General features: G+C 41.3%; 1 protein-coding gene and 1 pseudogene across 4 annotated transcripts in view; one reads left to right on the top strand and one right to left on the bottom strand.

Moving 5' to 3' along the window:
* Nucleotides 1-427: 427 nt before the first annotated feature.
* Nucleotides 428-4,389, bottom strand: LOC101147497 (triosephosphate isomerase-like; annotated as a pseudogene).
* The window catches only part of TNPO3 (transportin 3), a 104,039-nt gene continuing 85,431 nt past the window's right edge, over nucleotides 4,198-22,805 (top strand). The window contains exon 1 of one of the 4 annotated variants that reach the window (XM_004046199.4): nucleotides 4,198-4,922. In XM_004046199.4, the coding sequence (XP_004046247.1) occupies nucleotides 4,803-4,922 (120 nt within the window). In that variant the 5' untranslated portion in view covers nucleotides 4,198-4,802. Of the gene's footprint in view, nucleotides 4,923-5,123; nucleotides 5,149-17,957; nucleotides 18,100-22,805 lie in introns of those variants that run through there. The other 3 variants (XM_063708280.1, XM_019031429.4, XM_055392243.2) reach the window with 3 other exon arrangements.

The raw sequence follows: 22,805 nt of genomic DNA, 5'->3' as shown, positions 1-22,805 counted from the left end.
GACTTTTTTTTTTTTTTTTTTAAGACTAAGGAACAAAGAAACATGTCACTTAAGACATTTGTGAAGCACCCACTATGTATCAGGTAATGGCATGAGGTCACAAAAATGGGTTAAACACTGTTTAGCTTCATTTCTTACTCCTACCCAATGTCAACTCTATCCTTCAGCTACTTTCAGTCTTCAGAACGTAATTTTTTCCCTTGCCTCCAGGCTTTCATACTGTTGCCTCTGCCTACAATACTAAACCCTTTGCCTAATTGCTTCCTATTTATCTATCAGTCTGGTCTCAGTTTAGACATAATTTCTCCAGATGGTGTTACCAATCTCTCTACTCTGGGTTAGGTATCACCTCTATTTTTTTTTTCTTTTTTCTCCAACTGTTAGCTAAATATCCATGTGGCGTTTTAATAATTCCTAACCACAGAACTTTTAAAAATAAGTTTTATTGAAATATAGTTCACATTGCCATAAAATTCATCCTTTTAAAACATATAAAAAACATGTCAGTGGTTTTTAGTATATTCATGAGGTTTTTCTGAACATCGTCAATAATTCCAGAGCATTTATTTCCATCAATACAAAAAAAAAAAAAAACCCCAAAACAAAAAACCAACCCTAGAAATGACCAATCTACTGTCTATATTTAGAATTTTGCCTACTCTGAACATTTTATGTAAATAGAATCACGTAATTAATGTGCCTTTTGTGTCTGGCCACTTTCACTTAGGATAATTTTTCAAGTTTATCTATATTGTAGCATCTATCTGTACGTCATTCCTTTTAAGGGTCAAATAACCTTTCATTGTATGGATATAGTACACTTTGTTTATCCATGCATCAAATGACGGATATTGGGGCTGTTTCTGCCGTCTATTATGAATAATGCTGCTATGAATATGCACGTGCAAGTGCTTGTATGCACACACGTTATCATTTCTCTTGAGTATATACCTAAGTGTAGAACTGCTGGTTCATATGATAATTCTATGTTTAACATTTTTTTGAAGAGCTGCCAAACTGTTTTTCAACATGGCCGCACCATGATACAATCCCATGAATAGTGCATGAGAGTTCTGATTTGTCCACATTCTCACCAGCATTTATCATTTTTTAAATTTTAGTTTTTCTAGTGGGTGTGAAGTTGTATCTCATTGCAGTTTTGATTTGTATTTCCCTGAGGGCTAATGATGAGCATCTTTTCATGTGCATTTGTATATCTTCTTGGAAGAAATGTCTATTCAAATTCACTGCCCATTTAAAGAACTGAATTATCTGAGGCCAGACATGGTGGCTTACGCCTGTAATTCCAGCACTTTGAAAGGCTGAGGCGGGTGGATCACTTGAGGTCAGGAGTTCGAGACCAACCTGGCCAACATGGTGAAGCTCTGTCTCTACTAAAAATACAAAAATCAGCCAGGCATGGTTGTGGCCACCTGTAATCCCAACTACGTGGGAGGATGAGGCACAAGAATCGCTTGAACCCACGAGGTGGAGGTTTCAGTGAGCTGAGATTGTGCCATTGTACTCTAGCCTGGGCAACAGAGCAAGACTCCAACTCAAAACAAAAAAACAAAACACACACACACACACACACACACAAAACAAACCCAAAAACTGAGTTGTCTTTTCATTGTTGAATTGTAAGAGTTCTTTATATATTCTGGATACTAATCAGTTATCAGATATGTTATTTGCACATTCCCTTCCATGTTGTGGACTGTTACTTCACTTTCTTGATAGTGTCCTTTGATACACACAAAAAAATTTGTTTTGAGATATGGTCTCACTGTTTCCCAGGCTGGAGTGCAGTGGCACAATCTCTGCTTACTGCAACCCCCACCTCCTGGGCTAAAGCAATACTCCCACGTCAGCCTCCTGAGTAGCTGGGATTAGAGGCACCCACCACCATGCCCTGCTAATTTTTTTGCATTTTTTTTTTGTAGAGATGGAGTCTCATTTCATTACCCAGGATGGTCTTGAACTCCTGGCCTCAAAGGTAATCCTCTTGCCTCGGCCTCCCAAAATGCTGGGATTACAGTTGTGAGCCACCAAGCCCAGCACTAAATCTTTTTTTAATGAATGAATGGATTAGGTAACCAAAATATCAAGTTTCTTTTTTCTGTCTAAAATTGTATCAACTCTGTGCAGTAACATTGTTTTCATCATGTTGTTGGCAGTTAAAAATTCCTTGACTAACAATTCAGAAGCAAACGAACGCACAAGATGATAGGGATTGTGTGATTTAACAGGTTTTGGAGTAACACTGATCTGGATTCAAATCCTAACTTTAAGAACTGTATCCTTGGGCAAATTACATTACTATTTTTCTTTCTTTAAAATGCGTTTTTTTGTTTGTTTTTTAAGTGCCAGGGGTTTATTTCCCTCACATGTGGGATGGCTCACATACACAACACACAAAGGCGTTGGCACCATGGGAGAGGGCAGCACCCCTGGCTTCTGCTTGGCCTCACAGTGTAAGAAGGGAGAGGATGGGTTCTCTCTCCTCCCCTCACTAGGGCCTAGGGGACCCAGGAGCAAATTCCATCCCTTTCACCTCTCAGCCAAGGAGAAGCCACATTGGTGACATTTAGTTCCAACCATTACAGTAAGTGGAGAAGGGATTGGTCTGGTCCCGACCATTACACGGTGAAGGTATACATAGTAAAGGAAGATACAGTTTGGATGAGGCCACAATAGGGGGCAGATGACACCATCAGAAGCATGTGCAGGGGAGGGGCAGTCACTCAGCTTCTGGGCTGCTTAGTTCCTGGGTTGGCAGGAAGGGTAGGGAAGACGGATGGGGCTCATTGTTTGGCATTGATGATGTCTACGAATTCGGGCTTGAGGGAAACACCACTCATGAGGAAGGCAGCCACGTCAGGCTGGCTGGCCAGCTCCTTGCAGGTTGCCTTGGTCACACAGCCTCCATAAATGATACCAGTGCTCTGAGCCACTGCATCAGAGATGTTGGACTTAAGCCATCCTCGGAGCTTCTTGTGTACCTCCTGGGCCTGTTGGGGTGTTGCAGTCTTGCCAGTACCAGTGGCCCACACGGGATCATAGGCCAAGATGACCTTGCTCCAGTCCTTCACATTATCTGCGATGACCTTTGTCTTCTCAAAAACAACCTTCTCAGTGATGCCAGCTTCCCTTTCATCTAGCTTCTCCCCAATGCAGGCGATTACTCCGAGTCTCTCTGCCAGAGCATGGGCCACTTTTCTGCCCAATCAGCTCATCTGACTCCCCAAAGACACGCCTTCTGAGTGCCCCAGGACCACACCACCCACGTGACTCCTAAGTCTTTGACCATGCCAGGGCTGATCTCCCCAGTAAAGGCCCCATTAGTCACTTTGTAGCAGTTCTGCGGAGCCACAGCAATCTTGGGAGCTAGCTTCTGCCGGGCCAACTCGTTATAGGCAGTGGCGAGAGCACAAATCACCTTGGTGTCGGCAGACACAGTGACCGCGTTCTGAGTGCCGATGAGCTCCCCCAGACACTTCTTCCGCCCGTTCATCTTCCAGTTCCTCCCCACGAAGAACTTCCTGGAGGGCGCCATGGCGCTGGAGCTGAGGCGCTGTAGGTCAGTGTCAGCGCCTAAAACGGGTTTTATTAATACTTGGCAAGGTTGTTAGGCGGATTAAATGAGATCTTGTAACTACAGTGTTTTACACATTGTGATCATTTATCAAATAGCAGTTATTTACTAGTGCAAAGGACTAGCATCAATGTTAATATCAATATACTGTTACCTTTTGTCCCCAATTTCTCCATAGTACAGTTTCCAATATTTCTATTTTCTTATGTGAATTGTTAGACCACTGGTATTGGATTCGGACAGAAAGGCATTCACAAAAATAGTTCAATGTGAGAATAACCCTAAAGATGTATGCAAAATGCTCTGGAGTTAGAGCACCAGGAGCTGTAAGCAGAATGAAGACCTCTTTTGGGCTTAAGAACTAAGTAAAGGGGAGCTGAACAAAGATTCTAGGCATTTTGGATTTATCTCAATGTGGCACATATTTCAGGTTTGTAAAATAGTTCAGTTGACTACGTGTCTGTCTCCTCCACTAGAGCCAGCGTAGGTACCATGTCTTAAGTCATCTTTGGATCTCCAGTACTGTGGCCACTCTAGGGAGAGTTGAATTGACGCGCCTTGATCACCAGGGCAGAAAAGGATTTTCTGGAGAGGGATGGGGCAGTCGGAAGGGGTAGGAAAAACCTGGATCCGTTTCCAAGGAGCCGAAGGCAGCTCAGATATGGGGCACATCTCGGCGCTAATGTCCCAAGCTGCTAGCGAGGAACAGAGAGAACACCGGCTCTTCTTCCCGGCTTCTGGCCCGGCAGGGTCACTTCCGGGAGGGGGCGGGGAGACAAGAGGAGGCGTGCCGGGAAGGAGGCCGTTTGTAGTGTACCAGGCGGAAGTGTGCCAAAGGTATTGGTGCTGTCGCTTCCGGTCCGGGTAAACGAACCTTAGGTACACTGGTGTGTGGCGTCCCAAGATAGGCTTCTGAGGGCAAGTCAGCGAGTGAAGACGGGAGCGCCAGAATCTGTGGACTCAAGAGTCTAGAATCAAGTGGAAAAACCGGAAAAAAGGCCAGGAACCTGAATACGACCTAATAGCTGTTTCCGAGGGGGCAACTTCCACGGAGAACCTTCTGCCCTGGTAACGGCCAAAGAGGAGGAGATGGCGCCAGTCAGGGAGCGGCCGTGGCCCAGACAGTGAGGAAGCGCGAAGGCGGAGCAACCGAGGAATCCTCCGGAGAAGAATCAGAGCCGTCGCTACCGCCACTACCGCCACCACCATGGAAGGAGCAAAGCCGACATTGCAGCTCGTGTACCAGGCAGTGCAGGCGCTTTACCACGACCCAGATCCCAGCGGAAAGGAGCGCGCCTCATTTTGGCTTGGGGAGCTGCAGCGTTCGGTGAGGGGCCCAGAGAGGCAGTTCTGTGCCGCACGGCCGGGGCGGGGTGGAACCTAGGCTCCGGGGGAGAACCTGAGCCCGGCAGTTGACCTCGTGAGGTCCTCCTTGGGGAGGAGTTGCTGTCGTGGGGTGGGGCTGCGAAGCTACATCTTTGCCGCTTTTGGGAAACTAGTCGCACCTGATCGGTCGCGAACTGGCCCTTTCCCCACCCGGCAGAATCTGATTTGTAGGTCTTATACTCTTCGATTGTGGCATCAGTCTAATCTTGTTTAAGTTCTCCCTTTGCCGTTGCTTCTTGGGCCGTGCTTTTCCGTTTTGTCTTCCTCCCACCAAATCCAACCCCAGTGTTTCTCCACCTTCCGCTTAAGAAGGCTTTATTCGTCTCCCCTCCGTGTCCAAGACTTGCATCTGGCATTTTGCTCCCAGTCGTAGCCTTATGCCTCACTCTTTTTGCCTATTTTCACTCCAGTTTGAGTCTGTTCTTCTCGAAACTTCTCAGGTTTCTAGATTCTTACTCATGCGAGTTTTCCCCTTGCTTTGGAGTGGCAACATAATATGAAGAAAAAACAGTAATTCTGCTTTCAGAAAATCTTTGGAGTTCTCATTTTGTTTCATATTAATCCTCTAACCTTGTTATTTCTCTGGCTTTTAGATTTTTATTTATAAGATGGGTATCACTGCGCTTTGATTATTCCATATAAAACTGTATGTGCATCCGGTGAGATATTTAATTGTAGCTTATATCTGTTGTATTTCTGCATTCTTTGATTCATGTTTTATGCTTCCTGCCCTAATTTTCACACCTTTGCTGTGCTTCATTTCTGTGTAAATGTGTATTCTTGGTGATCTGGCTGACTTAGGTTCTAATGTAGGATGTACTTTAAAAATTAAGTACTTTGAAAACTAAAGAGGCTTTTTTTACAGGCTGACAAAATACTCACCTTTACCTTTATTTTTGCATTTTATACTCACAACCATATTTTTTTTGGCCCCCTTCCCTTTATTTTAACTCATAACTGATACTTAAAGGTGCTCTGCCTTATTAAATCAGCTCCTAGGCTGCAAGTGCATAATATTTAAAAATTTGCAACTTTGACTTTTTTAAAATCTGGTCTTGGTATGGAGCAACTTTGCCTTTTTTTTTTTTTTTTTTTTTTTTTTTGAGACAGAGTCTCGCTTTGTCGCCCAGGCTGGAGTGCAGTGGTCCCATCTCAGCTCACTGCAACCTCCTCCTCCCGGGTTCAAGAGATTCTCCTGCCTCAGCCTCCCGAGTAGCTGGGATTACAGGTGCCCGCCATGACACCCGACTAATTTTTTTTTTTTTTTTTCTTGAGACAGAGTCTGGCTCTGTTGCCCAGGCTGGAGGAGTGCAGTGGTGCTATCTCGGCACACTGCAACCTCCTCCTCCCAGGTTCAAGTGATTCTCCTGCCTCAGCCTCCTGAGTAGCTGGGATTACAGGCACACGCCACCACACCCAGCTAATTTTTGTATTTTTTAGTAGAAACGGGGTTTCGCCATGTTGGCCAGGCTGGTCTCTAACTCCGACCTCAGGTGATCCGCCTGCCTCGGCCTCCCAAAGTGCTGGGATTATAGGTGTGAGCCGTCGCCCCCCGCTGCAACTTTGACTTTGAATATTAAACCTAAAAAATTGGCACCCAAGTCCTCTTCAGAAAATAAAGGAATACGACTCACTGTAGGCTACACAAGAAAATCATTCACATATGGTCTCATTTAGTGTTTCTGTGATCTCTGGAGAGTCAACAATTCCCTGATCTTTGTATAGTTTTCTAAAGTATAATTAGGAGAAGTGCTACACTATACTAAAAAAGTAATCTCTTTCTAATTAAACCTGCTTGTTGTGTGTATTTTAAATCAATATTTGAGTGCTTACCATGTGCCAGCAACTATGCTGGGTGTTTGGATTTGGAAATGAACCAGACAAAAATCTCTGCTTACCACAGAAGGTAGTTGTGATTAAATGAGTTAATATTCTACGAAGAGCTTAGAAAAGTTCTTGGAACATAGAGATTAAAATGTTAGCAATTGTTATTTAAATATTAGTCACTTTTCTCTCCTTACTTTCCAATACTCTGTTACAACCTTACATCATCTTCACCATCACAGTTAATAGTCAGAGTCCAGACAGGAACAGATGGCACACTTGACAGGATAATTTGAGTTTATTTTATAAAGATACTATTATAAAGATTTAGGTATAGTGGCATGACAAGAAATAGTTTGGTAACCTGTAGCTGAAAGGTTAACATCCCATAAAAGAGGGAATAGTTACTTGAAAAGTATGGAGTTGGCTGCCTTGAGAGGAATGGTGACTTTCAGCCGAAGGGACATAGCTAGTTTCAGGTGACCTTGAGAGAATGAAGCTGGAGGAATGAATATCCTGACCCTGTTCTCTTAATTTCTTGCTGGGATTCCCCATTGGCCAAACCCAACCGGAAGCCAGGGGACACAGTGACCTGTTGGTAAAGTCTACACAGGTCAGCCTATTGGAGCAGAAAACATGATAGAGGAGGGTGGAAAAGTGGATCTGGAAAATATCCAGCAGTAACACATCATGTTTAGGCAACTTCAGCATCTGGATTGACAGTTCAGCTAACACTTTGGCCTTTTGATTCCTTTACCTCTTCATTCTCTTTAGCCACCTGGTCACACAATCACACCCTGGATCTTGTCTTTACTAAAAAGCCACCACCCAGGCTGGGCGCAGTGGCTAACGCCTGTAATCCCAACACTTTGGGAGGCTGAGGCGGGCGGATCGCTTGAGGTCAGGAGTTTGAGACCAGCCTGGCCAACATGGTGAAAACCCGTTTCTACTAAAAATACAAAAATTAGCTGGGCGTGGTGGTGCGCACCTGTAGTCTCCGCTACTCAGGAGGCTGAGGCAGGAGAATCTCTTGAACCCAGGAGGTGGAGGTTGCAGTGAGCTGAGATCGTGTCACTGCACTCCAGCCTGGGCGACAGAGCGCGACTCCATTTCAAAAAAACAAAAAAGTTGCCAGCCAGGCCAGGCCCATTGGCTCATGCCTGTAATCCCAGCACTTTGGGAGTCCAAGGTGGAGGATCCCTTGAGCCCAGGAGTTCAAGACCAGCCTGGGCAACATAGCAAGACCTCATTTCTACAAAAAAATAGGAAAATTAGTTGGGTGTGGTGACATTTGCCTATAGTCCCAGCTACTCAGGAGGATCCCTTGAGCCCAGGAGTTCAAGACTGAGTGAGCTATGATTTCGCTACTGCACTCTAGCCTGGGAAACAGCAAGATTGTACAAAAAAAAAAAAAAAAGTCACCACACCTCCAAATCACTGATTCAGACATTCTGCTGTGATCATAACCCACTGTTTTCCAGTTTGCTGGCTCAAAAATCTCAAATAATGTCACCTAGTTTTTTTTTTGAAATCTTTATGTAGTTTTACTAATTTTTTTTATTTTTAAAACAAAATTTTGTGGAACCTTTTTTTTCCTGTTGGTAATCAAATACCTCTTTTTTTTTTTTTTTAACATTTTGTTTTCTGGGTATCCACAATAAGTCACCCTCAAATCTCAGTACTGTAAATATCCTCATTGTTCAGACTGGTGATTTGTTTTCTTTTTTGGCTAAAGGAAATATCTATCCCAAGAGCCCTCCATTTCCCTGCTCCAGTCTGGCCTGGTTCGCTAGGTCTGTTGGATAATTACTGTCATGGGATTCCATAAACACTGTCCTAGGGAATTCCCTTTGCCTCTTTGTTGTGCTGGATCCACTGATTCTTGGATTCCATGATGTTTTCTTGGGTTACTCTTCCATTTAATGGATCATCGAGAAGGGAACCTTCATCCTTTCTCTCATTGCTTTTCTGTTGGTCTGTTTTTCTTGGGCTGCTTTTACCTTGAGTTCTCTAGTCAGCCTGGGGGTTATAAGTTAGACTGCCAGTGTTCTAAAGCCAGGTCAGGGAATGAAGCCAGGGGATGGATCTCACAACTAAGTATGTAGGTTTTAATTTAATCTCTTGTTTTTCAGCATGATACTCCTGTCTTTAGCTGAGTCTGTTGTCTAAGAGTCCAGAGACCACCTACTTCAATCTTTCCACAGTAAACCTTGAGTCTTCTGTTATGGTAGGAGAGTAGTAGTCTGGTTGCTCAGAGTCAGAGAGGAAATTTAGGAGTCTACTGCTTCTTACACAGATTTTGACCCTTTTATTTATTTAAACTTTTTTTCTTTTTTTGTTTTAAGGCTGCATTACTAGCCGATTCCCCCCACCCCACCCTTTTTTTTTTTTTTTTTTTTTTTTGAGACAGAGTCTCGCTGTCTCCCAGGCTGGAGTGCAGTGGCGCCATCTCGGCTCACTGCAAGCTCCGCCTCCCGGGTTCACGCCATTCTCCTGCCTCAGCCTCCCGAGTAGCTGGGACTACAGGTGCCCGCCACCATGCCCAGCTAATTTTTTCTGTTTTTTAGTAGAGACAAGGTTTCACCATGTTAGCCAGGATGGTCTCGATCTCCTGACCTTGTGATCTGCCCACCTCGGCCTCCCAAAAGTGCTGGGATTACAGGCATGAGTGACTGCGCCCAGCCCACCCCACCTCACCCTTTTTAAAAAAAGAAAAAAAAGAAAAGAAAAGTTGGGGTCTCGCTATATTGCCCAGGTTGGACCCGAACTCTTGGTCTCAGGCAATCCTCTCTCCTCAGTCTCCTGAGTAGCTGAAATTACAGGTGTACACCACCACACCCAGCTCCACTCCTTTATTTTTTGTTCCGCCTGTGCATCTGCCTTCAGATGTACCTGTGCTTCCAATTCCCCAGTCTTCCAATTCCCCAGTCTTCCTGGGTTTTGCAACATGAATAGTTTGTCCCTTGCCTTCCCTATTCTCGTCTCATCCTGCCTCCCCACCCCCAGGCAAATATCAGCCTTTTCGGATCTGCTAAGACAGTTAACACTGTCCTTTAGCTTTCCAGTTTCCACAGTTCTATTGATATCTGTCACCTGTTTCCATTTTCTTTGTCTTTGTGTGTTTTTGCCTTTTTTAAAAAAGATCTTTACTCTGATTTTTATTGGATTTTTGGAAGGACCTGAAAGCAGACAGCTGTGTTCAATCAGTTAGTTTAGTCATTTTAAACAGAAGTCCCTGCATTAGTTCTTGAATTTTATCAAAACCTCAGTTCATTGACTGTTCCTTACTTCTTCTTTATTAGGTCTTCTTGTTTTTACTTCTCTCCTTATCAAATGTGGATTCCAAGATCTATCATTCTAATCATTTTATAAATACACCATCACCTTTCCCCTCCAATTTGGTCAAACTTCAGCATGGTTGTATGCAGCTGCTTCTCCTCTTGTCAGATCTAGGTGCTTTGCATCTCTCAATCTTCTGAAATCTCTGGGACCTTGATCTTTTGGTTTATCCTATGTCTTGTCTGCATCTTTAGACTCCTTTACTGAGTCTTTCCCATCAGCATCCAAATAGCTGAAATATTTCTCATAGTACACAAATATTTTGGGGTAGAGTGGATGCCGCCTTTGCCCAACTTTACTTTCTTCTCTGCTTTTACCCTTTCCCAACCCTTTCTTCAAATGCAGAAACTAACTCATCTTTTGAAAGCCCAACCTAAATTCTCTGCTTTTACCCTTTCCCAACCCTTTCTTCAAATGCAGAAACTAACTCATCTTTTGAAAGCCCAACCTAAATTCTTGAAGGAGAAGCTTTCTCCTTCAAGGCTTACCTGCTTCTCTTCAGCCAAAAGTGATTTCAGCCCCCAATGAATGCCTAGACAACTTTATTTCATTGTGTTTGCCTTTTTATAAACCTTTTTGAAAATAAGTGTTTTGCCCCCCTACTAGACTGGGATTCTTGTCGCATTTGTTTCTATAGTCCAATACCCATAGTTGAAGAAATAAACCATGGTTATTAAGATAAACAATCAAGACACTTCACACACAGGTTCTTAAAAATGTTGATTGTCAGAAGTGCGTACATGCAGATACTCAGTTGGATAACTCACATTTTTCTTTATCTGCAAGTTTTATTTATTTTTGCTGTCACTTTTCACCATATACATGGTTAAAAATAAACAATATTCAGCACCTTTAATGCTCTTCAGTCTTTCCAGTCTTTTTTTTTCTTTCTTTTTTTTTTTTTAAATCCTTTATGAGATGTATATGTTGCCCTCATTTCATACTTGCAAATATTCAGGTACAGAAAGGGAGAGGAACTTTTTGACTCAATAAGGCTCTCTTTGTTTATTTATTTTTTGAGACAGAGTCTCACTCTGTTGCACAGGCCAGAGTGCAGTGGCACCATCTTGGCTCACTGCAACCTCCGCCTCCTGGGTTCAAGCAATTCTCTTGCCTCAGCCTCCCAAGTAGCTGGGACTACAGGCACATGCCACCATGCCCGGCTAATTTTTGTATTTTTAGTAGAGATGGGGTTTTGCCATGTTGGCCAGGTTTGTCTCAAACTCCTGGCCTTAAGTGATCTGGCCGCCTTGGCCTCCCAAAGTGCTGGGATTAGAGGTGTGAGCCACTGCACCTGGCCTATTTATTTAGTTTTTTGAGACAGGGTCTCACTCTGTTACCCAGGCTGTGGAGCGCAGGGGTGTGATTACTGCTCACTGCAGCCTTGCTCACCTGAGCCTGGTTTCAGGTGATCTTCCCACCTCAGCCTCTTGGACAGCTGGGACTACAGGCATGCACCACCATACCTGGCTAATGTTTTGTATTTTTTGTAGAGTCAGGGTCTTGCCATGTTGCCCCGCCTGGTCTCGAGCCCCTGGGCTCAAGCACTTCTCTCACCTCAGACTCCCAAAGTGCTAGGATTACAAACATGAGTCACTGTGCCTGGCCAAGGCTCTCTTTAAGTGGTCACTAAATGGCATTTGTAACCAAAAGTAATGTGTGTGGTGGTTTTTTTCTTTCCAGAAGATTTTGTCTACTGGAACAAAAGCGTATTTTAACTGTAGTAATAAGTATAGTGTTTTAACATCCATTTGAAATTGGTAAGGCATAGAATTTGTGTGGTTTGCTAAAAAACTACTTTCAAGAATATGTATTTGTGAAACTATTATCCTTATTCTTCTCTACCACCCCACCTAACTAATCCGAGAGTAATTGAGTATAGTTCGAATGACCTGGTGACAGTAGACGTGGTATAGAGGTATAATTTGAATATGCTTTAGCCTGTATTGTGAGTTAGCATCTTTTCTCTTTCTCTAATATTTGTATAAAACAGCCATTTTCTGAAGAATCTGTGTTCATTGCTCTAAACTTCCACCAAAATTTTTGGAGATGTACAGCCATGGTTATGTTTTATGTGACAGGTAGATATCACTGATAACTTCAAAGTGTTCTGAAAGAGAGTATTTTGAGGCAGATCTTAAAGGAATCTTAGTAGCCTGTCCTGTATATTTAGTAGTTTTATTTGTCCACCCCTACTAACCAAAATTAGTAGAAGTTGTAGAGAGCTATTGAAGGAAAGACCATCTCTTCATATGGCCAATTACTTAAGCGACTCAGTTATAAGTTTTTAATTTAAGTTGTAAGTAGGAGATAACTTTTACAGAGACAATCTTTGGGTTAGATATTACCTCAAAAGTTTTATAGTTCAGTCTGGAAACTGAATAGGCATGCTTCAGCATGGGTGTATGCAGCTTTTTGATGGAAAGCATCAAAAGCACAAAGCAGATGAAGTAAAGTCATGCTTTGATAGACTAAGTTGGCATTGTCATGTTTGGTTTATCACGTGTCCATAGGAATTTTCTTCTTAGATATCATATCAGAAAGGTCTTGGGTTGATATGGTTTGGCTATGTCCCCACCCACATCTCACCTTGTAATAATACCCCCCGATTTGTGGCAAGGTGGGGCCAGGTAGAGGTAATTGAATCATGATGGGGGGTACCCTCATACTGTTGTGGTAGTGAATAAGTCTCACAAGTTCTGATGGTTTTATAAATGGGAGTTCCCCTCCACAAGCTCTCTCTTGCCTGCCGCCATGTAAGACGTCGCTTTGCTCTTCCTTCGTCTTCCGCCATAATTGTGAAGCCTCCCCAGCTATGTGAAACTGAGTCAGTTAAACCCCTTTCCTTTATAAATTACCCAGGCTTGGGTATGTCTTTATTAGCAGTGTGAGAACACATTAATACATGGGTCATGGAATATCGGCTTCAAACTTCTTTCCTAGTACTTTTCCTTTTTGGAATTTATTGATTCTTTAGCCTGGTTATAAAACCTAGGATTTTTGGCTTTTCTCTGGTCGTTACTGATTTATCTTGAAAGTTTAGGCATTTTTTGTGTGTGCTTATGCTCACACCTTCCAGTCAAAACATGCTTTTGAAAGGAAAGCCTTCTAGAAAATAGAAAATATTCCTATACAACTTCAGTAGATGAGTTCAGTCTAGGAATACTCTGTGCCTTGCACTGATAGAAACTGGGAGTATGTAAATAATGAAAACCAAAGATCTTTCTCCCAGAGAGTGTACCAATGTAGCTGTGTCATCCAGTGTAGTAGCCACCAGCGCAGTGTGACTATTTAAACTTAAAATTAAGTAAAAGTTAAAATCAGTTTCTTTTTTTTTTTTTTTTGAGACGGAGTCTCGCTCTGTCACCCAGGCTGGAGTGCAGTGGTGCAGTCTTGGCTCACTGCAACCTCCACCTCCCGGGTTCAAGCAATTCTGCCTCAGGCTCCCGAGTAACTGGGATTACAGGTGCATGCCACCATGCCTGGCTAATTTTCTGTATTGTTAGTGGAGATGGGGTTTCACTGTGTTAGCCAGAATGGTCTCGATCTCCTGATCTCGTGATCCACCCACCTCAGCCTCCCAGAGTGCTGGGATTACAGGCATGAGCCACTGCGCCCGGCCTAAAATCAGTTTCTTATTTGCACTTACCCACATTCCAAGTACTGTACAGTCCAAATATAGAACATTTCATGTCTTTGAAGTATTGGAGTCTATGTTTGTGATTTTGTGACAGTATTTCTGTTGCCATGGTAGTCTGTTATGTGGTGGCATTTCTCCATATTTTGATTAGTTTCTTGTCTTGCCAGGCCTTGGGCCAAAGTTGATAGTTTGATTTAGGATGTAAAATTATCAGGGTACTACTATATTTTCTAATTACAATAGTTTTTCCAAAGTTTTTCAGATATTTCTTCAGCATTCTTTTACAGTGATTGCACTGATGTTTATGGAGGAAATGGAAAGTAGGTTTTATAGATTTTTTTTTTGTGGTAAAACATTCAAAACATAAATTTAGCATTTTAACGTTTTTTTTTTTTCTGAGACAGGGTCTTGTTCTGTTGCCCAGGTTGGAGTGCAGTGGTGCAATCATAGCTCACTGCAGCCTTAAACTCCCAGGCTCAAGCTATCTTGCCTCCTCAGCCTCCCAAGTAGCTGGGATTACAGGCATGAGCTACCATGCCCAGTCATTTTAACCATTTTTAAGTGTGCAGTTCAGTGGTATTACATACATTGACATTGTTGTGCAACCATCACCATCATCCATCTTCAAAACTTTTTCATCTTGTAAAACTAAATCTATGCCCACTAAACAAAATAGGTGCCCATTTGCTCCCCGCCCCAGTCCCTGGCAACCACCATTCTACTTTCTGTCTCTATGAATGTGACTATTCTTGGTACCTCATGTAAGTGGAATCATAAGTATTTAGCCTTTTTGTGATGGGCTATTCTCACTTAGCATAATATCTTCAGGGTTCATCCATGTGCGTAGCATGTGTCAGAAATTCCTTCCTTTTTAAGGCTGAGTAATATCCCATTGTATGTATATATACCACGTTTGGCTTATCCATTCATCCATCAATGGACACTTGCTTGCATCTTTGTGAATAATGCTGCTATGAACATGGGTGTATAAATACTTGTGGGAGTACCTGCTTTCAATTCTTTAGATATACAGTATACCTAGAATTAGAATTGCTGTATCATATGGTAATTCTATATTTATTTGTTTACTTATTTGGGGGAACTGCCATACTGTTTCCCAGATTTTTAAGCTCTGTTAAACTTAAAAACAAATTTATTTCTTAGGAAGACTACCTGTCCTGTATTTCCCTCACTTGTACCATGGTGCTGAAATGTTACCAGAGAGTATTTTTACAGCTGTATAGGTGAAGCCTCTAAGATAAACCTTATTTCTCTTTACTGGAAGTTAACAGTATTGCTACAAGGGATAGTTTTGTAGTGTTTGGTATGTACATACTCTTAAAAGTACTAATTTAATTTTCCTCTTCTGGTAGAGTATCCAAAATGAAATTAGAAAACAAGTATTTTTCCTTTTGGTGGGTTTTCTGTTAAAAGAGTTTGCATAATGGTTTTTACTTATTTTTTTCTCAAGCCCACAGCACAATTCTTTTTTCTATTTTGTGTTCATTGCTTCCTAGTTGTATTTTCTGTCTCAGTCATAGTGTAATATTTTAACAGTTATCTTCAAAGCAAGAGAATATATTTGGAACTAGACATGAAAACATAGATGTTTTGAGCAAGGCTCCATCTCAAAAACAAAAAAACTAAAAAAGGCCAGGCGCAGTGGCTCACGCCTGTAATCCCAGCATTTTGGGAGGCCAAGGCAGGCAGATCACTTGAGGTCGGGGTTCAAGAAAATATACATGCTTTTATATAAATAAGCATTCAGAGATTTAATTACCACTTTAATGCGTTATTACAATACTTTAAGTTAGACATATTACATTTATGTAAGTTTGAAAAATTTGAGTCTTAAGCACTGTTAACATATGCTTTGTATGTACAATAGAATTCTCATCTGGTTTATATGAGTTATAAAACTGAGCAGGTAGGCAGAAATAGAGACCAGTGTTGAAAGAAGATAAATTTTCTGTATTTTGGCTTTCAGGAAGCCCTTGCATGGGCTAACCATTTGTTTCAAATGAAATGGTTTCAAGCTTGGCATTTTCTATTTTTAAAGCAAGACTGCCTAGTATAAATAAGGCCCACAGTGAAAAGATTATCGAGTAATGCTTGCCTTGGTCATTCCCAACTGAAGTTGGCTTTATGGACCTAAATTTATTTGTCTTTTTCAGGGCCATTCTTGAGATTAATACCAACATTCATAGGTAATTGAGGATTATTATTTTGGATAGGGATTCTTGTCATGAAAAAATTGGGGCAAGATATCTTAGTACCATCTTATGTGTGACCAACAACTACATAGTTCAGCCAAAATTCATTTGTCAGAGGTCATTATGATATAGGATTATTTAAAAATGCTTGTCTCAGAACTTCTGGGATATCAGAAGAATCCGGGAAGACCCCACTGTGCAGTGCTGTCATTGGCCTTATTGATTCCTTTCTTTTATTTTGATTCAATTTCAGTTTATTTTAGAGATAGGGTTTCACTCTGTCACGCAGTCTGGAGTGCAGTGGCAGGATCACAGCTCACTGTAACTAGGGCTTCAGTGATCTTCCCACCTCAGTCCCCTACCCCCACCCCCTGAAGCTGAGACCAAAGGTGCGCACCATCACATCCTGCTAATTTTTTTTTTTTCCTGTAAAGACTGGGTCTTGCTGTGTTGCCCAGGTTGGTGTAGAATTTCTGGTCTCAGGTGATCCTCCCACCTTGGCCTCCCAAAGTGCTGAGATGACAGGTGTGTGTCATTGCACCTGACCCTTCCTTTTAAGTAATTGTTTTTAGCTACGAATATCTTTCCTCCTAAGGAAAATACTTGTTTTCCCTTTGATTATATATTTAGCTCTTTTGGAGATGGCTGTGAAAATGTAAGTTGACTGAACTCACCTCTATAAGGGAACTTTTTTGCTTCTAGAAAATGTATTTATGTATACCCAAGTGTATTTTGTGAATCTGGGAGCTTGCTAGGAGATTTATGATTACTTTTCTTCTACAATTTTTTTTTTTTTTTGGAGGATGGGAGTTGTTTTATCACTGCTTTGGTGAAGATATTAGCTAAGTTTGATTTCATCTTGGTTTCTGTGTTTCAGGCCATCTTGCAAAAGAAGTTATATTGAAAAATATTTTTAGGTAGTGATGGTTATCTTATGTGCCCCTCAGTTTATTTTTTTCTTAATTAGTATCCTTTCAAACCATTTTTCTTCCCACTGTCCGAGAAAATTATCAAGAAGTAATTTGTTGTAACAAATCTAGCAATTTATCTCGTTTTGTAAAATTCTCATAAAGGATTAGATAAAAGAAGTTAAGGTAGTTGATGACTTAAAAAATTACTTTTTCTGTTTCAGGTAAATTAGACTTGTTCTTTCTTTACCCGTCTCATGAAAATGATTTTTTCTTGATATGGGAAATTCTGACTTTTCTAGCTCTATACCACATGGTTGCAGGGCATATATCTAAAATATTGTTTTGTTTGACTGATTTGTAGTTTTCTTTTTAAGAGTTCTTTTTACTCTGTGTTCTGATGTAGTCTTTCTTCCCAAAACTTTCCCCAGTATACTATAAATCTTTGAAAATCTTCATTTAGTAAATAATATCGTTCACTTATCGAAATGCTTAAAAAATGCAGCAACCTGACACTTATGTTACTTTTCAAGTCTTATTGAATTATCTGTATTTCCAGAACTTTATTTTCTATTTGCCAGAGCTCTTTGGTACTCAGTGAAGTATTTTAGGTAATTCTGCTTACTTTGAGGAGTTTTTGTGTAGGATTAACTAGCAGCTGTAATCTGCTTCTAATTCTTGGCAGCTAATGAGTCCTTAGGCGCCTGTCTGGGTGTGTGCTTGCATTGTTGAGGGCCTGCTCAGTGATTTTGGTTGATTTGGCAGTTTTAGAAATGTTAGTATAGAAGTGAGTCTTGGAGCAACAGTGCACCATTAAACAAAAAAGGGAGCAAGTACTTTAGGATCTGCTGTGAAGTATAATGAAAGGCTTAGAGCATGTTAGTGAAAGGATTGCTGGGCCATAGCCTGCCTCATATTCATCACATAGTCATGGAAATATCTTTTGAAAAGACTGATATAAAGGCCTGTTCTGCTACTGTGAAATGGAAGATTGGAATTAGATGCTTAAATGGAAAATGTTCTCTTGTTGCAGCCTCTTTGAAATGTGCTGCTAGTGGGAGCTGCAGCTTCCTCCTGCTGACTCTGAGCCCCAGGCTTCAGTTGAGATGGTCCTTTCAGAAATGTGGAGCTTAGTCCAAGCCTGGATTTCAGTGGGTAGCACCTGGCATCTGTGGCTAGAAAGTCCTATGAAGTGTAAGTGCTTTATTCTCTCCTTATAAAGAATCCCTTTTCCTTCCTTGATTCTCTTCCTTCCCTTCCTTTTTTCTGCTGTTTAGCAGAGGGGAAGAACGATGAGCAATGTACTGTAGTTTGTAGGGTATCAGGATTTGGTTGAATTTTCTTTATGACTCAGTAGCCAAAACAAGATTTCATTTTGTTTTCTTTTTTGAGACAGCATCTCACTCTGTCACCCAGGCTGGAGGGCAGTGGTGTGATCGTAGCTCGCTGCTGCCTCCAGCTACTCGGCTCAACCAATCCTCCTGCCTCAGCCTCCTGAGTAGCTAGGGCTACAAGTACACCATGCCTGGCTGATTTTTAAATTTTTTTGTAGAGACAGGATCTTGCTATGTTGTCTCCAGGCTGGTTTCGAACACCTGGCCTTAAGCAAGCCTCCTGCCTAGGCCTCTGAAAGCTCGGGGATTACAGGTGTGAGCCACCATGCCTGGCTGGATGTCAACAATTCTTAAACTCTCCTGGAATTCAAAATAAAGTGATAATTATGACCCTTAACATTTAGCATGGGCAATGTCATCATGGGTGATTTTTCGTTGATGATGTACTTAGTAGTAGCCTTGATACCCAAGTTTGCCAAGTGATTCTTTAGGGGTCACTCTCATATTTAGTTATTATTCTGAAAAAAACTAATACAGTATTTAAAAGGAGAAGTGCATTTGACCAGTGGGTAAGACAGTATCAAAGTAAATAAGGGTGCTTGAATTTAGAAGATAGTGCCTTCCTTTTGCTTCTACTTGATACATTTGCACAAGAGTAAGTCAATGATTTTTCTAAGACTAATTTCCCATAGCATTGTCCTGAGAAATTCATATAGCTGCCATCCATAGTTTAGTTTAAAAAAAACCCCAAACTAGATAATAACATAATGAGCATTAAAAGGTGCAATTTTCAACTTGCAGAAAAATAATTTTTTTAACGAGAGGTAATTTTCTTACATAAAGTGCACCATCTTAAGTGTGTAACTCAATTTTTTTCTTATATGTATATTTTAAGTAATCGCAAATAACATCAAGGCATAGTACATTCTATTACTCTAGCAGATACCTGAATGCCTCTTCCCAGTAAATCATTCCCCTCCCATAACCACTATTCTGACTTACATCACCACAGATTTGTTTTGCCTGTTTTTAAAAAAATACCTTTAGTGAAATATAGTTCACACAACTACATTTCACTCATTTAAAGTATACCGTTTAATGGTTTTTAATATAGAGATTTCTTTATCCATCAAGTTTTGGACATTTTCTTTTTTTTTTTTTTTTGAGATGGAGTCTTGCCCTCTTGCCCAGGCTAGAGTGCAGTGGCACGACCTTGGCTCACTGCAACATCTGCCTCCTGGGTTCAAGCGATTCTCCTGCCTCAGCCTCCTGAGTAGCTGGGATTACAAGTGTGCACCACCACGCCCGGCTAATTTTTGTATTTTTAGTAGAGATGGGGTTTCACCGTGTTGGCCAGGCTGGTCTTGAACTCCTGACCTCAAGTGATCCACCTGCCTCGGTCTCCCAAAGTGTTGGGATTACAGGCGTGAGCCACCATGCCCAGCTGGACATTTTCATCATACCAAAAAGAGACCTGTACCCCTTGGCCTGCCACCTCCCACCTCATTGCTAGGCAGCTACTAATCTACTTTCTGTCTCTAGAGTTTTGCCTATTCTGGATATTTCATATAAATGGAGTCATATAGTTCATGATCCTTTGTGACTGTCTTCTTTCAGTTAGTATGATGTTTTCAAGGTTCATCCATGTTATAGTATATATTATTACTTCACTCCTTTTTATGGCTGAGCAGTATTCCATTCAACATATATACCACATCTTATCCATTCATTGGTCAGTGGACATTGGGACTGTTTCCACTTTTTGGCTATCGTTTGTGAATAGTGCTATAATGCATTCATGTACAAGTGCTGTTGAAATTTTTGGATTATATGATAACTCTTATTTATTCATTTTTTTTTAGACAGAATCTTCCTCTGTCACCCAGGATGGAGTGTGGGGGTGTGATTTCTGCTCACTGCAACCTCTGCCTCTCCAGCTCAAGCAATCCTCCTGCCTTAGCCTCCTGAGTAGCTGGGACTACAGGTGCACACTACCATGCCCAGCTAATTTGTATTTTTTCTAGAGATGGGGTTTCGCTATGTTGCCCAGGCTGGTTTCAAACTCTTGGGCTCAAGCGATCCTCCTGCCCTGGCCTCCCAAAGTGCTGGGATTATAGGTGTGAGCCACTGTGCCTGGGTGATAACACTCTATTTTTAACCTTTCAAGGAATGGCATCCTGTTTTCAAAATGGCTGTACCATTTTACACTCCTACCAGCAGTGTATAAGGGTTCCTGTTTTTCTACATATTCACTAATACTTGTTGTTGTCTGTCTTTTTGATTATACCCATCCTGGTGGGTATGAAGTGATATTTCATTGTGGTTTTGATTTGCATTTCCTGATGGCTAATCATGTTGAGCATCTTTTCATATGCTTTTTGACCATTCATGTATCTTTGGAGAAATGTCTATTCAAGTTCTTTGTCCATTTTTAAAAAAACTTTTAGGTTCAGGGATACACATGCAGGTTTGTTGTATAGGTAAAGCTGTGTCATAGGGGTTTGTTGTACAGATTATTTTGTTACCCAGGTGTTAAGCCCAGGACCCATTAATTATTTTTTCCGATCCTTTCCCTCCTCTCAACCTCTTACCTCCAGTTAGTCCCAGTGTCTGTCTTCTTTGTGTTCATGTGTTCTCATCATTTAACTCCCACTTATAAATAAGAACATGTGGTATTTGGTTTTCTGATCGTGTGTTAGTTTGCTAAGGATAATGGCCTCCAGCGCCATCCATGTTCCTGCAGAGGACATGATTTCATTCTTTTTTATGGCTGCATAGTATTCCATGGTGCATATCTACCACATTTTCTTTATCCAGTCCACTGTTGTTGGGCATTTAAGTTGATTCCATGTCTTTGCTATTGTGAATAGTGCTGCAGTGAACATTTGCATGCATGTGTCTTTATGATAGAACAATTTATATTCCTTTGGGTATACACCCAGTAATGGGATTGCTGGGTCGAATGGTAGTTCTGTTTTTAGCTCTTCAAGGAATCGCCACATTGCTTTCCACAATGGTTGAACTACTTTACACTCCCACCAAGTGTGTAAGCATTTCTTTTTCTCTGCAACCTCACCAGCATCTGTTATTTTTTGCTTTGTCCATTTTTAAATTGGGTTCTTGGTGTTGAATGCTTTCATTTTAGAAATATGGTTTCATTGGCTTTAGAATTCTTCCTTTTTTTCTTCCCATTTTTTAGCTCTACCTCTCCATGTCTTCTGGCATCCTCATTCTTGACAAGAAGTCTGCTCTAGCTTTTTACTTTTGTTCCTCTGTATTTAATGTGTCCTTTTTCTCTGCTTCCCTTCAGTATTTCTCTTTATCTCTGGTTTTCAGGAGTTTGAGTATGATATATTTAGAATTTGTTTGCTTATTTGGGGGAGTAACATTCTCTGTTGCCCTGGTCTACCCTAGTCTTTAGCATTTCTGTTGTCTGCCATTCTCTCTGGTAGGGCGGCCTCAGTGATCCTAGTTTTTCTTGTGTCATTCATTCTTTGCCTTGCATCTGGCAGGTATTGTGCAAAATAGTTTTTTTTCCCCTTCTCTCAGTGGTAGGAGACCTCTCATGGTGTTGGTAGTATTATTATAGGCTCAAGACTGTTTTATGCCTGTCTCCTAGGGGTAGAGGTTTTTCTTTTACGCTTAGTGCAACTGCAGTGAGTCTTAACCTGTACTTTGAGGGTGACATGCTTTGCTGCCCCTTCCCCGTAGCCTAAGGCTTTTGTTCAGGGAAGGGTTCAGTCAGAGATTTTTGTGCTTTTTCTCAACAGAGGCTCTTCCCCTCCTCCAGGACTGCACCACCAAAGGAGGTGGTCTTCTGCCCTACCCCCAGTCTTTCTCTTGAGTATCTGGTCTGCGAAGGTGATCTGCTGGGTGACTGTGAGTTCTGCTTGTGTCTGCGAGTCCCAGGGGTTCTATATGCTCATCCTAGCCCACATGCAGCCTTTCTCAATTTGTTAGAAGTGTTAGCTGAATTTTTATGAGCTGGTTGCCAGGTGCCCTGAATTTCTTCCTCTGTCCTGTCGTAGATGAGCCAGTGCTTGCCTTCATTTTCCTTGTTAGAGGTCTGTCCTTAGATTTCAGTCAACTTGGTTGCCCTAAGACCTCAACTTTCTGATGCATTTAAGCAAGGTTATTTTGTAGTTTATTTGCTTTTGTGTATTGTTAACTTACGGAAAGCAGTATTGTTTCTGTCATTATATATCTTAGGTGGATGTGGAACTCTTCTGAGGCATTTTTATTCTTCATATATTTTAAATACCACAAGATATTATTGCTTTATATAATCAGTGTTAATTGGATTTACCCATATATTTCACTGCTTTTCCATTGTTCTTCATTCATTCCTGATTTCTGTTTTCTCTTTTCCTGCTAGGATTTCAATTATATGTGTCTTAGCCTTTTTCACTGTGTCCCACATGTCATTTGCATTCTTCTCATTGTTTACCTTCTATCGTTTTTTTGACTTTGTGCTTCAGTCTGTTTTTTATTGACCTGTTATCAAGCATAGCAATCTATAATTCTTCAGCTGTCTGATTTGCTGTTTGGCCTTTTCTACTGGTTCTT

The sequence above is a fragment of the Gorilla gorilla genome, chromosome 6 (assembly GCF_029281585.2).
Source record: "Gorilla gorilla gorilla isolate KB3781 chromosome 6, NHGRI_mGorGor1-v2.1_pri, whole genome shotgun sequence".
Classification (NCBI taxonomy): Eukaryota; Metazoa; Chordata; class Mammalia; order Primates; family Hominidae; genus Gorilla; species Gorilla gorilla.
This window is presented reverse-complemented; position numbering and strand designations above follow the sequence as displayed.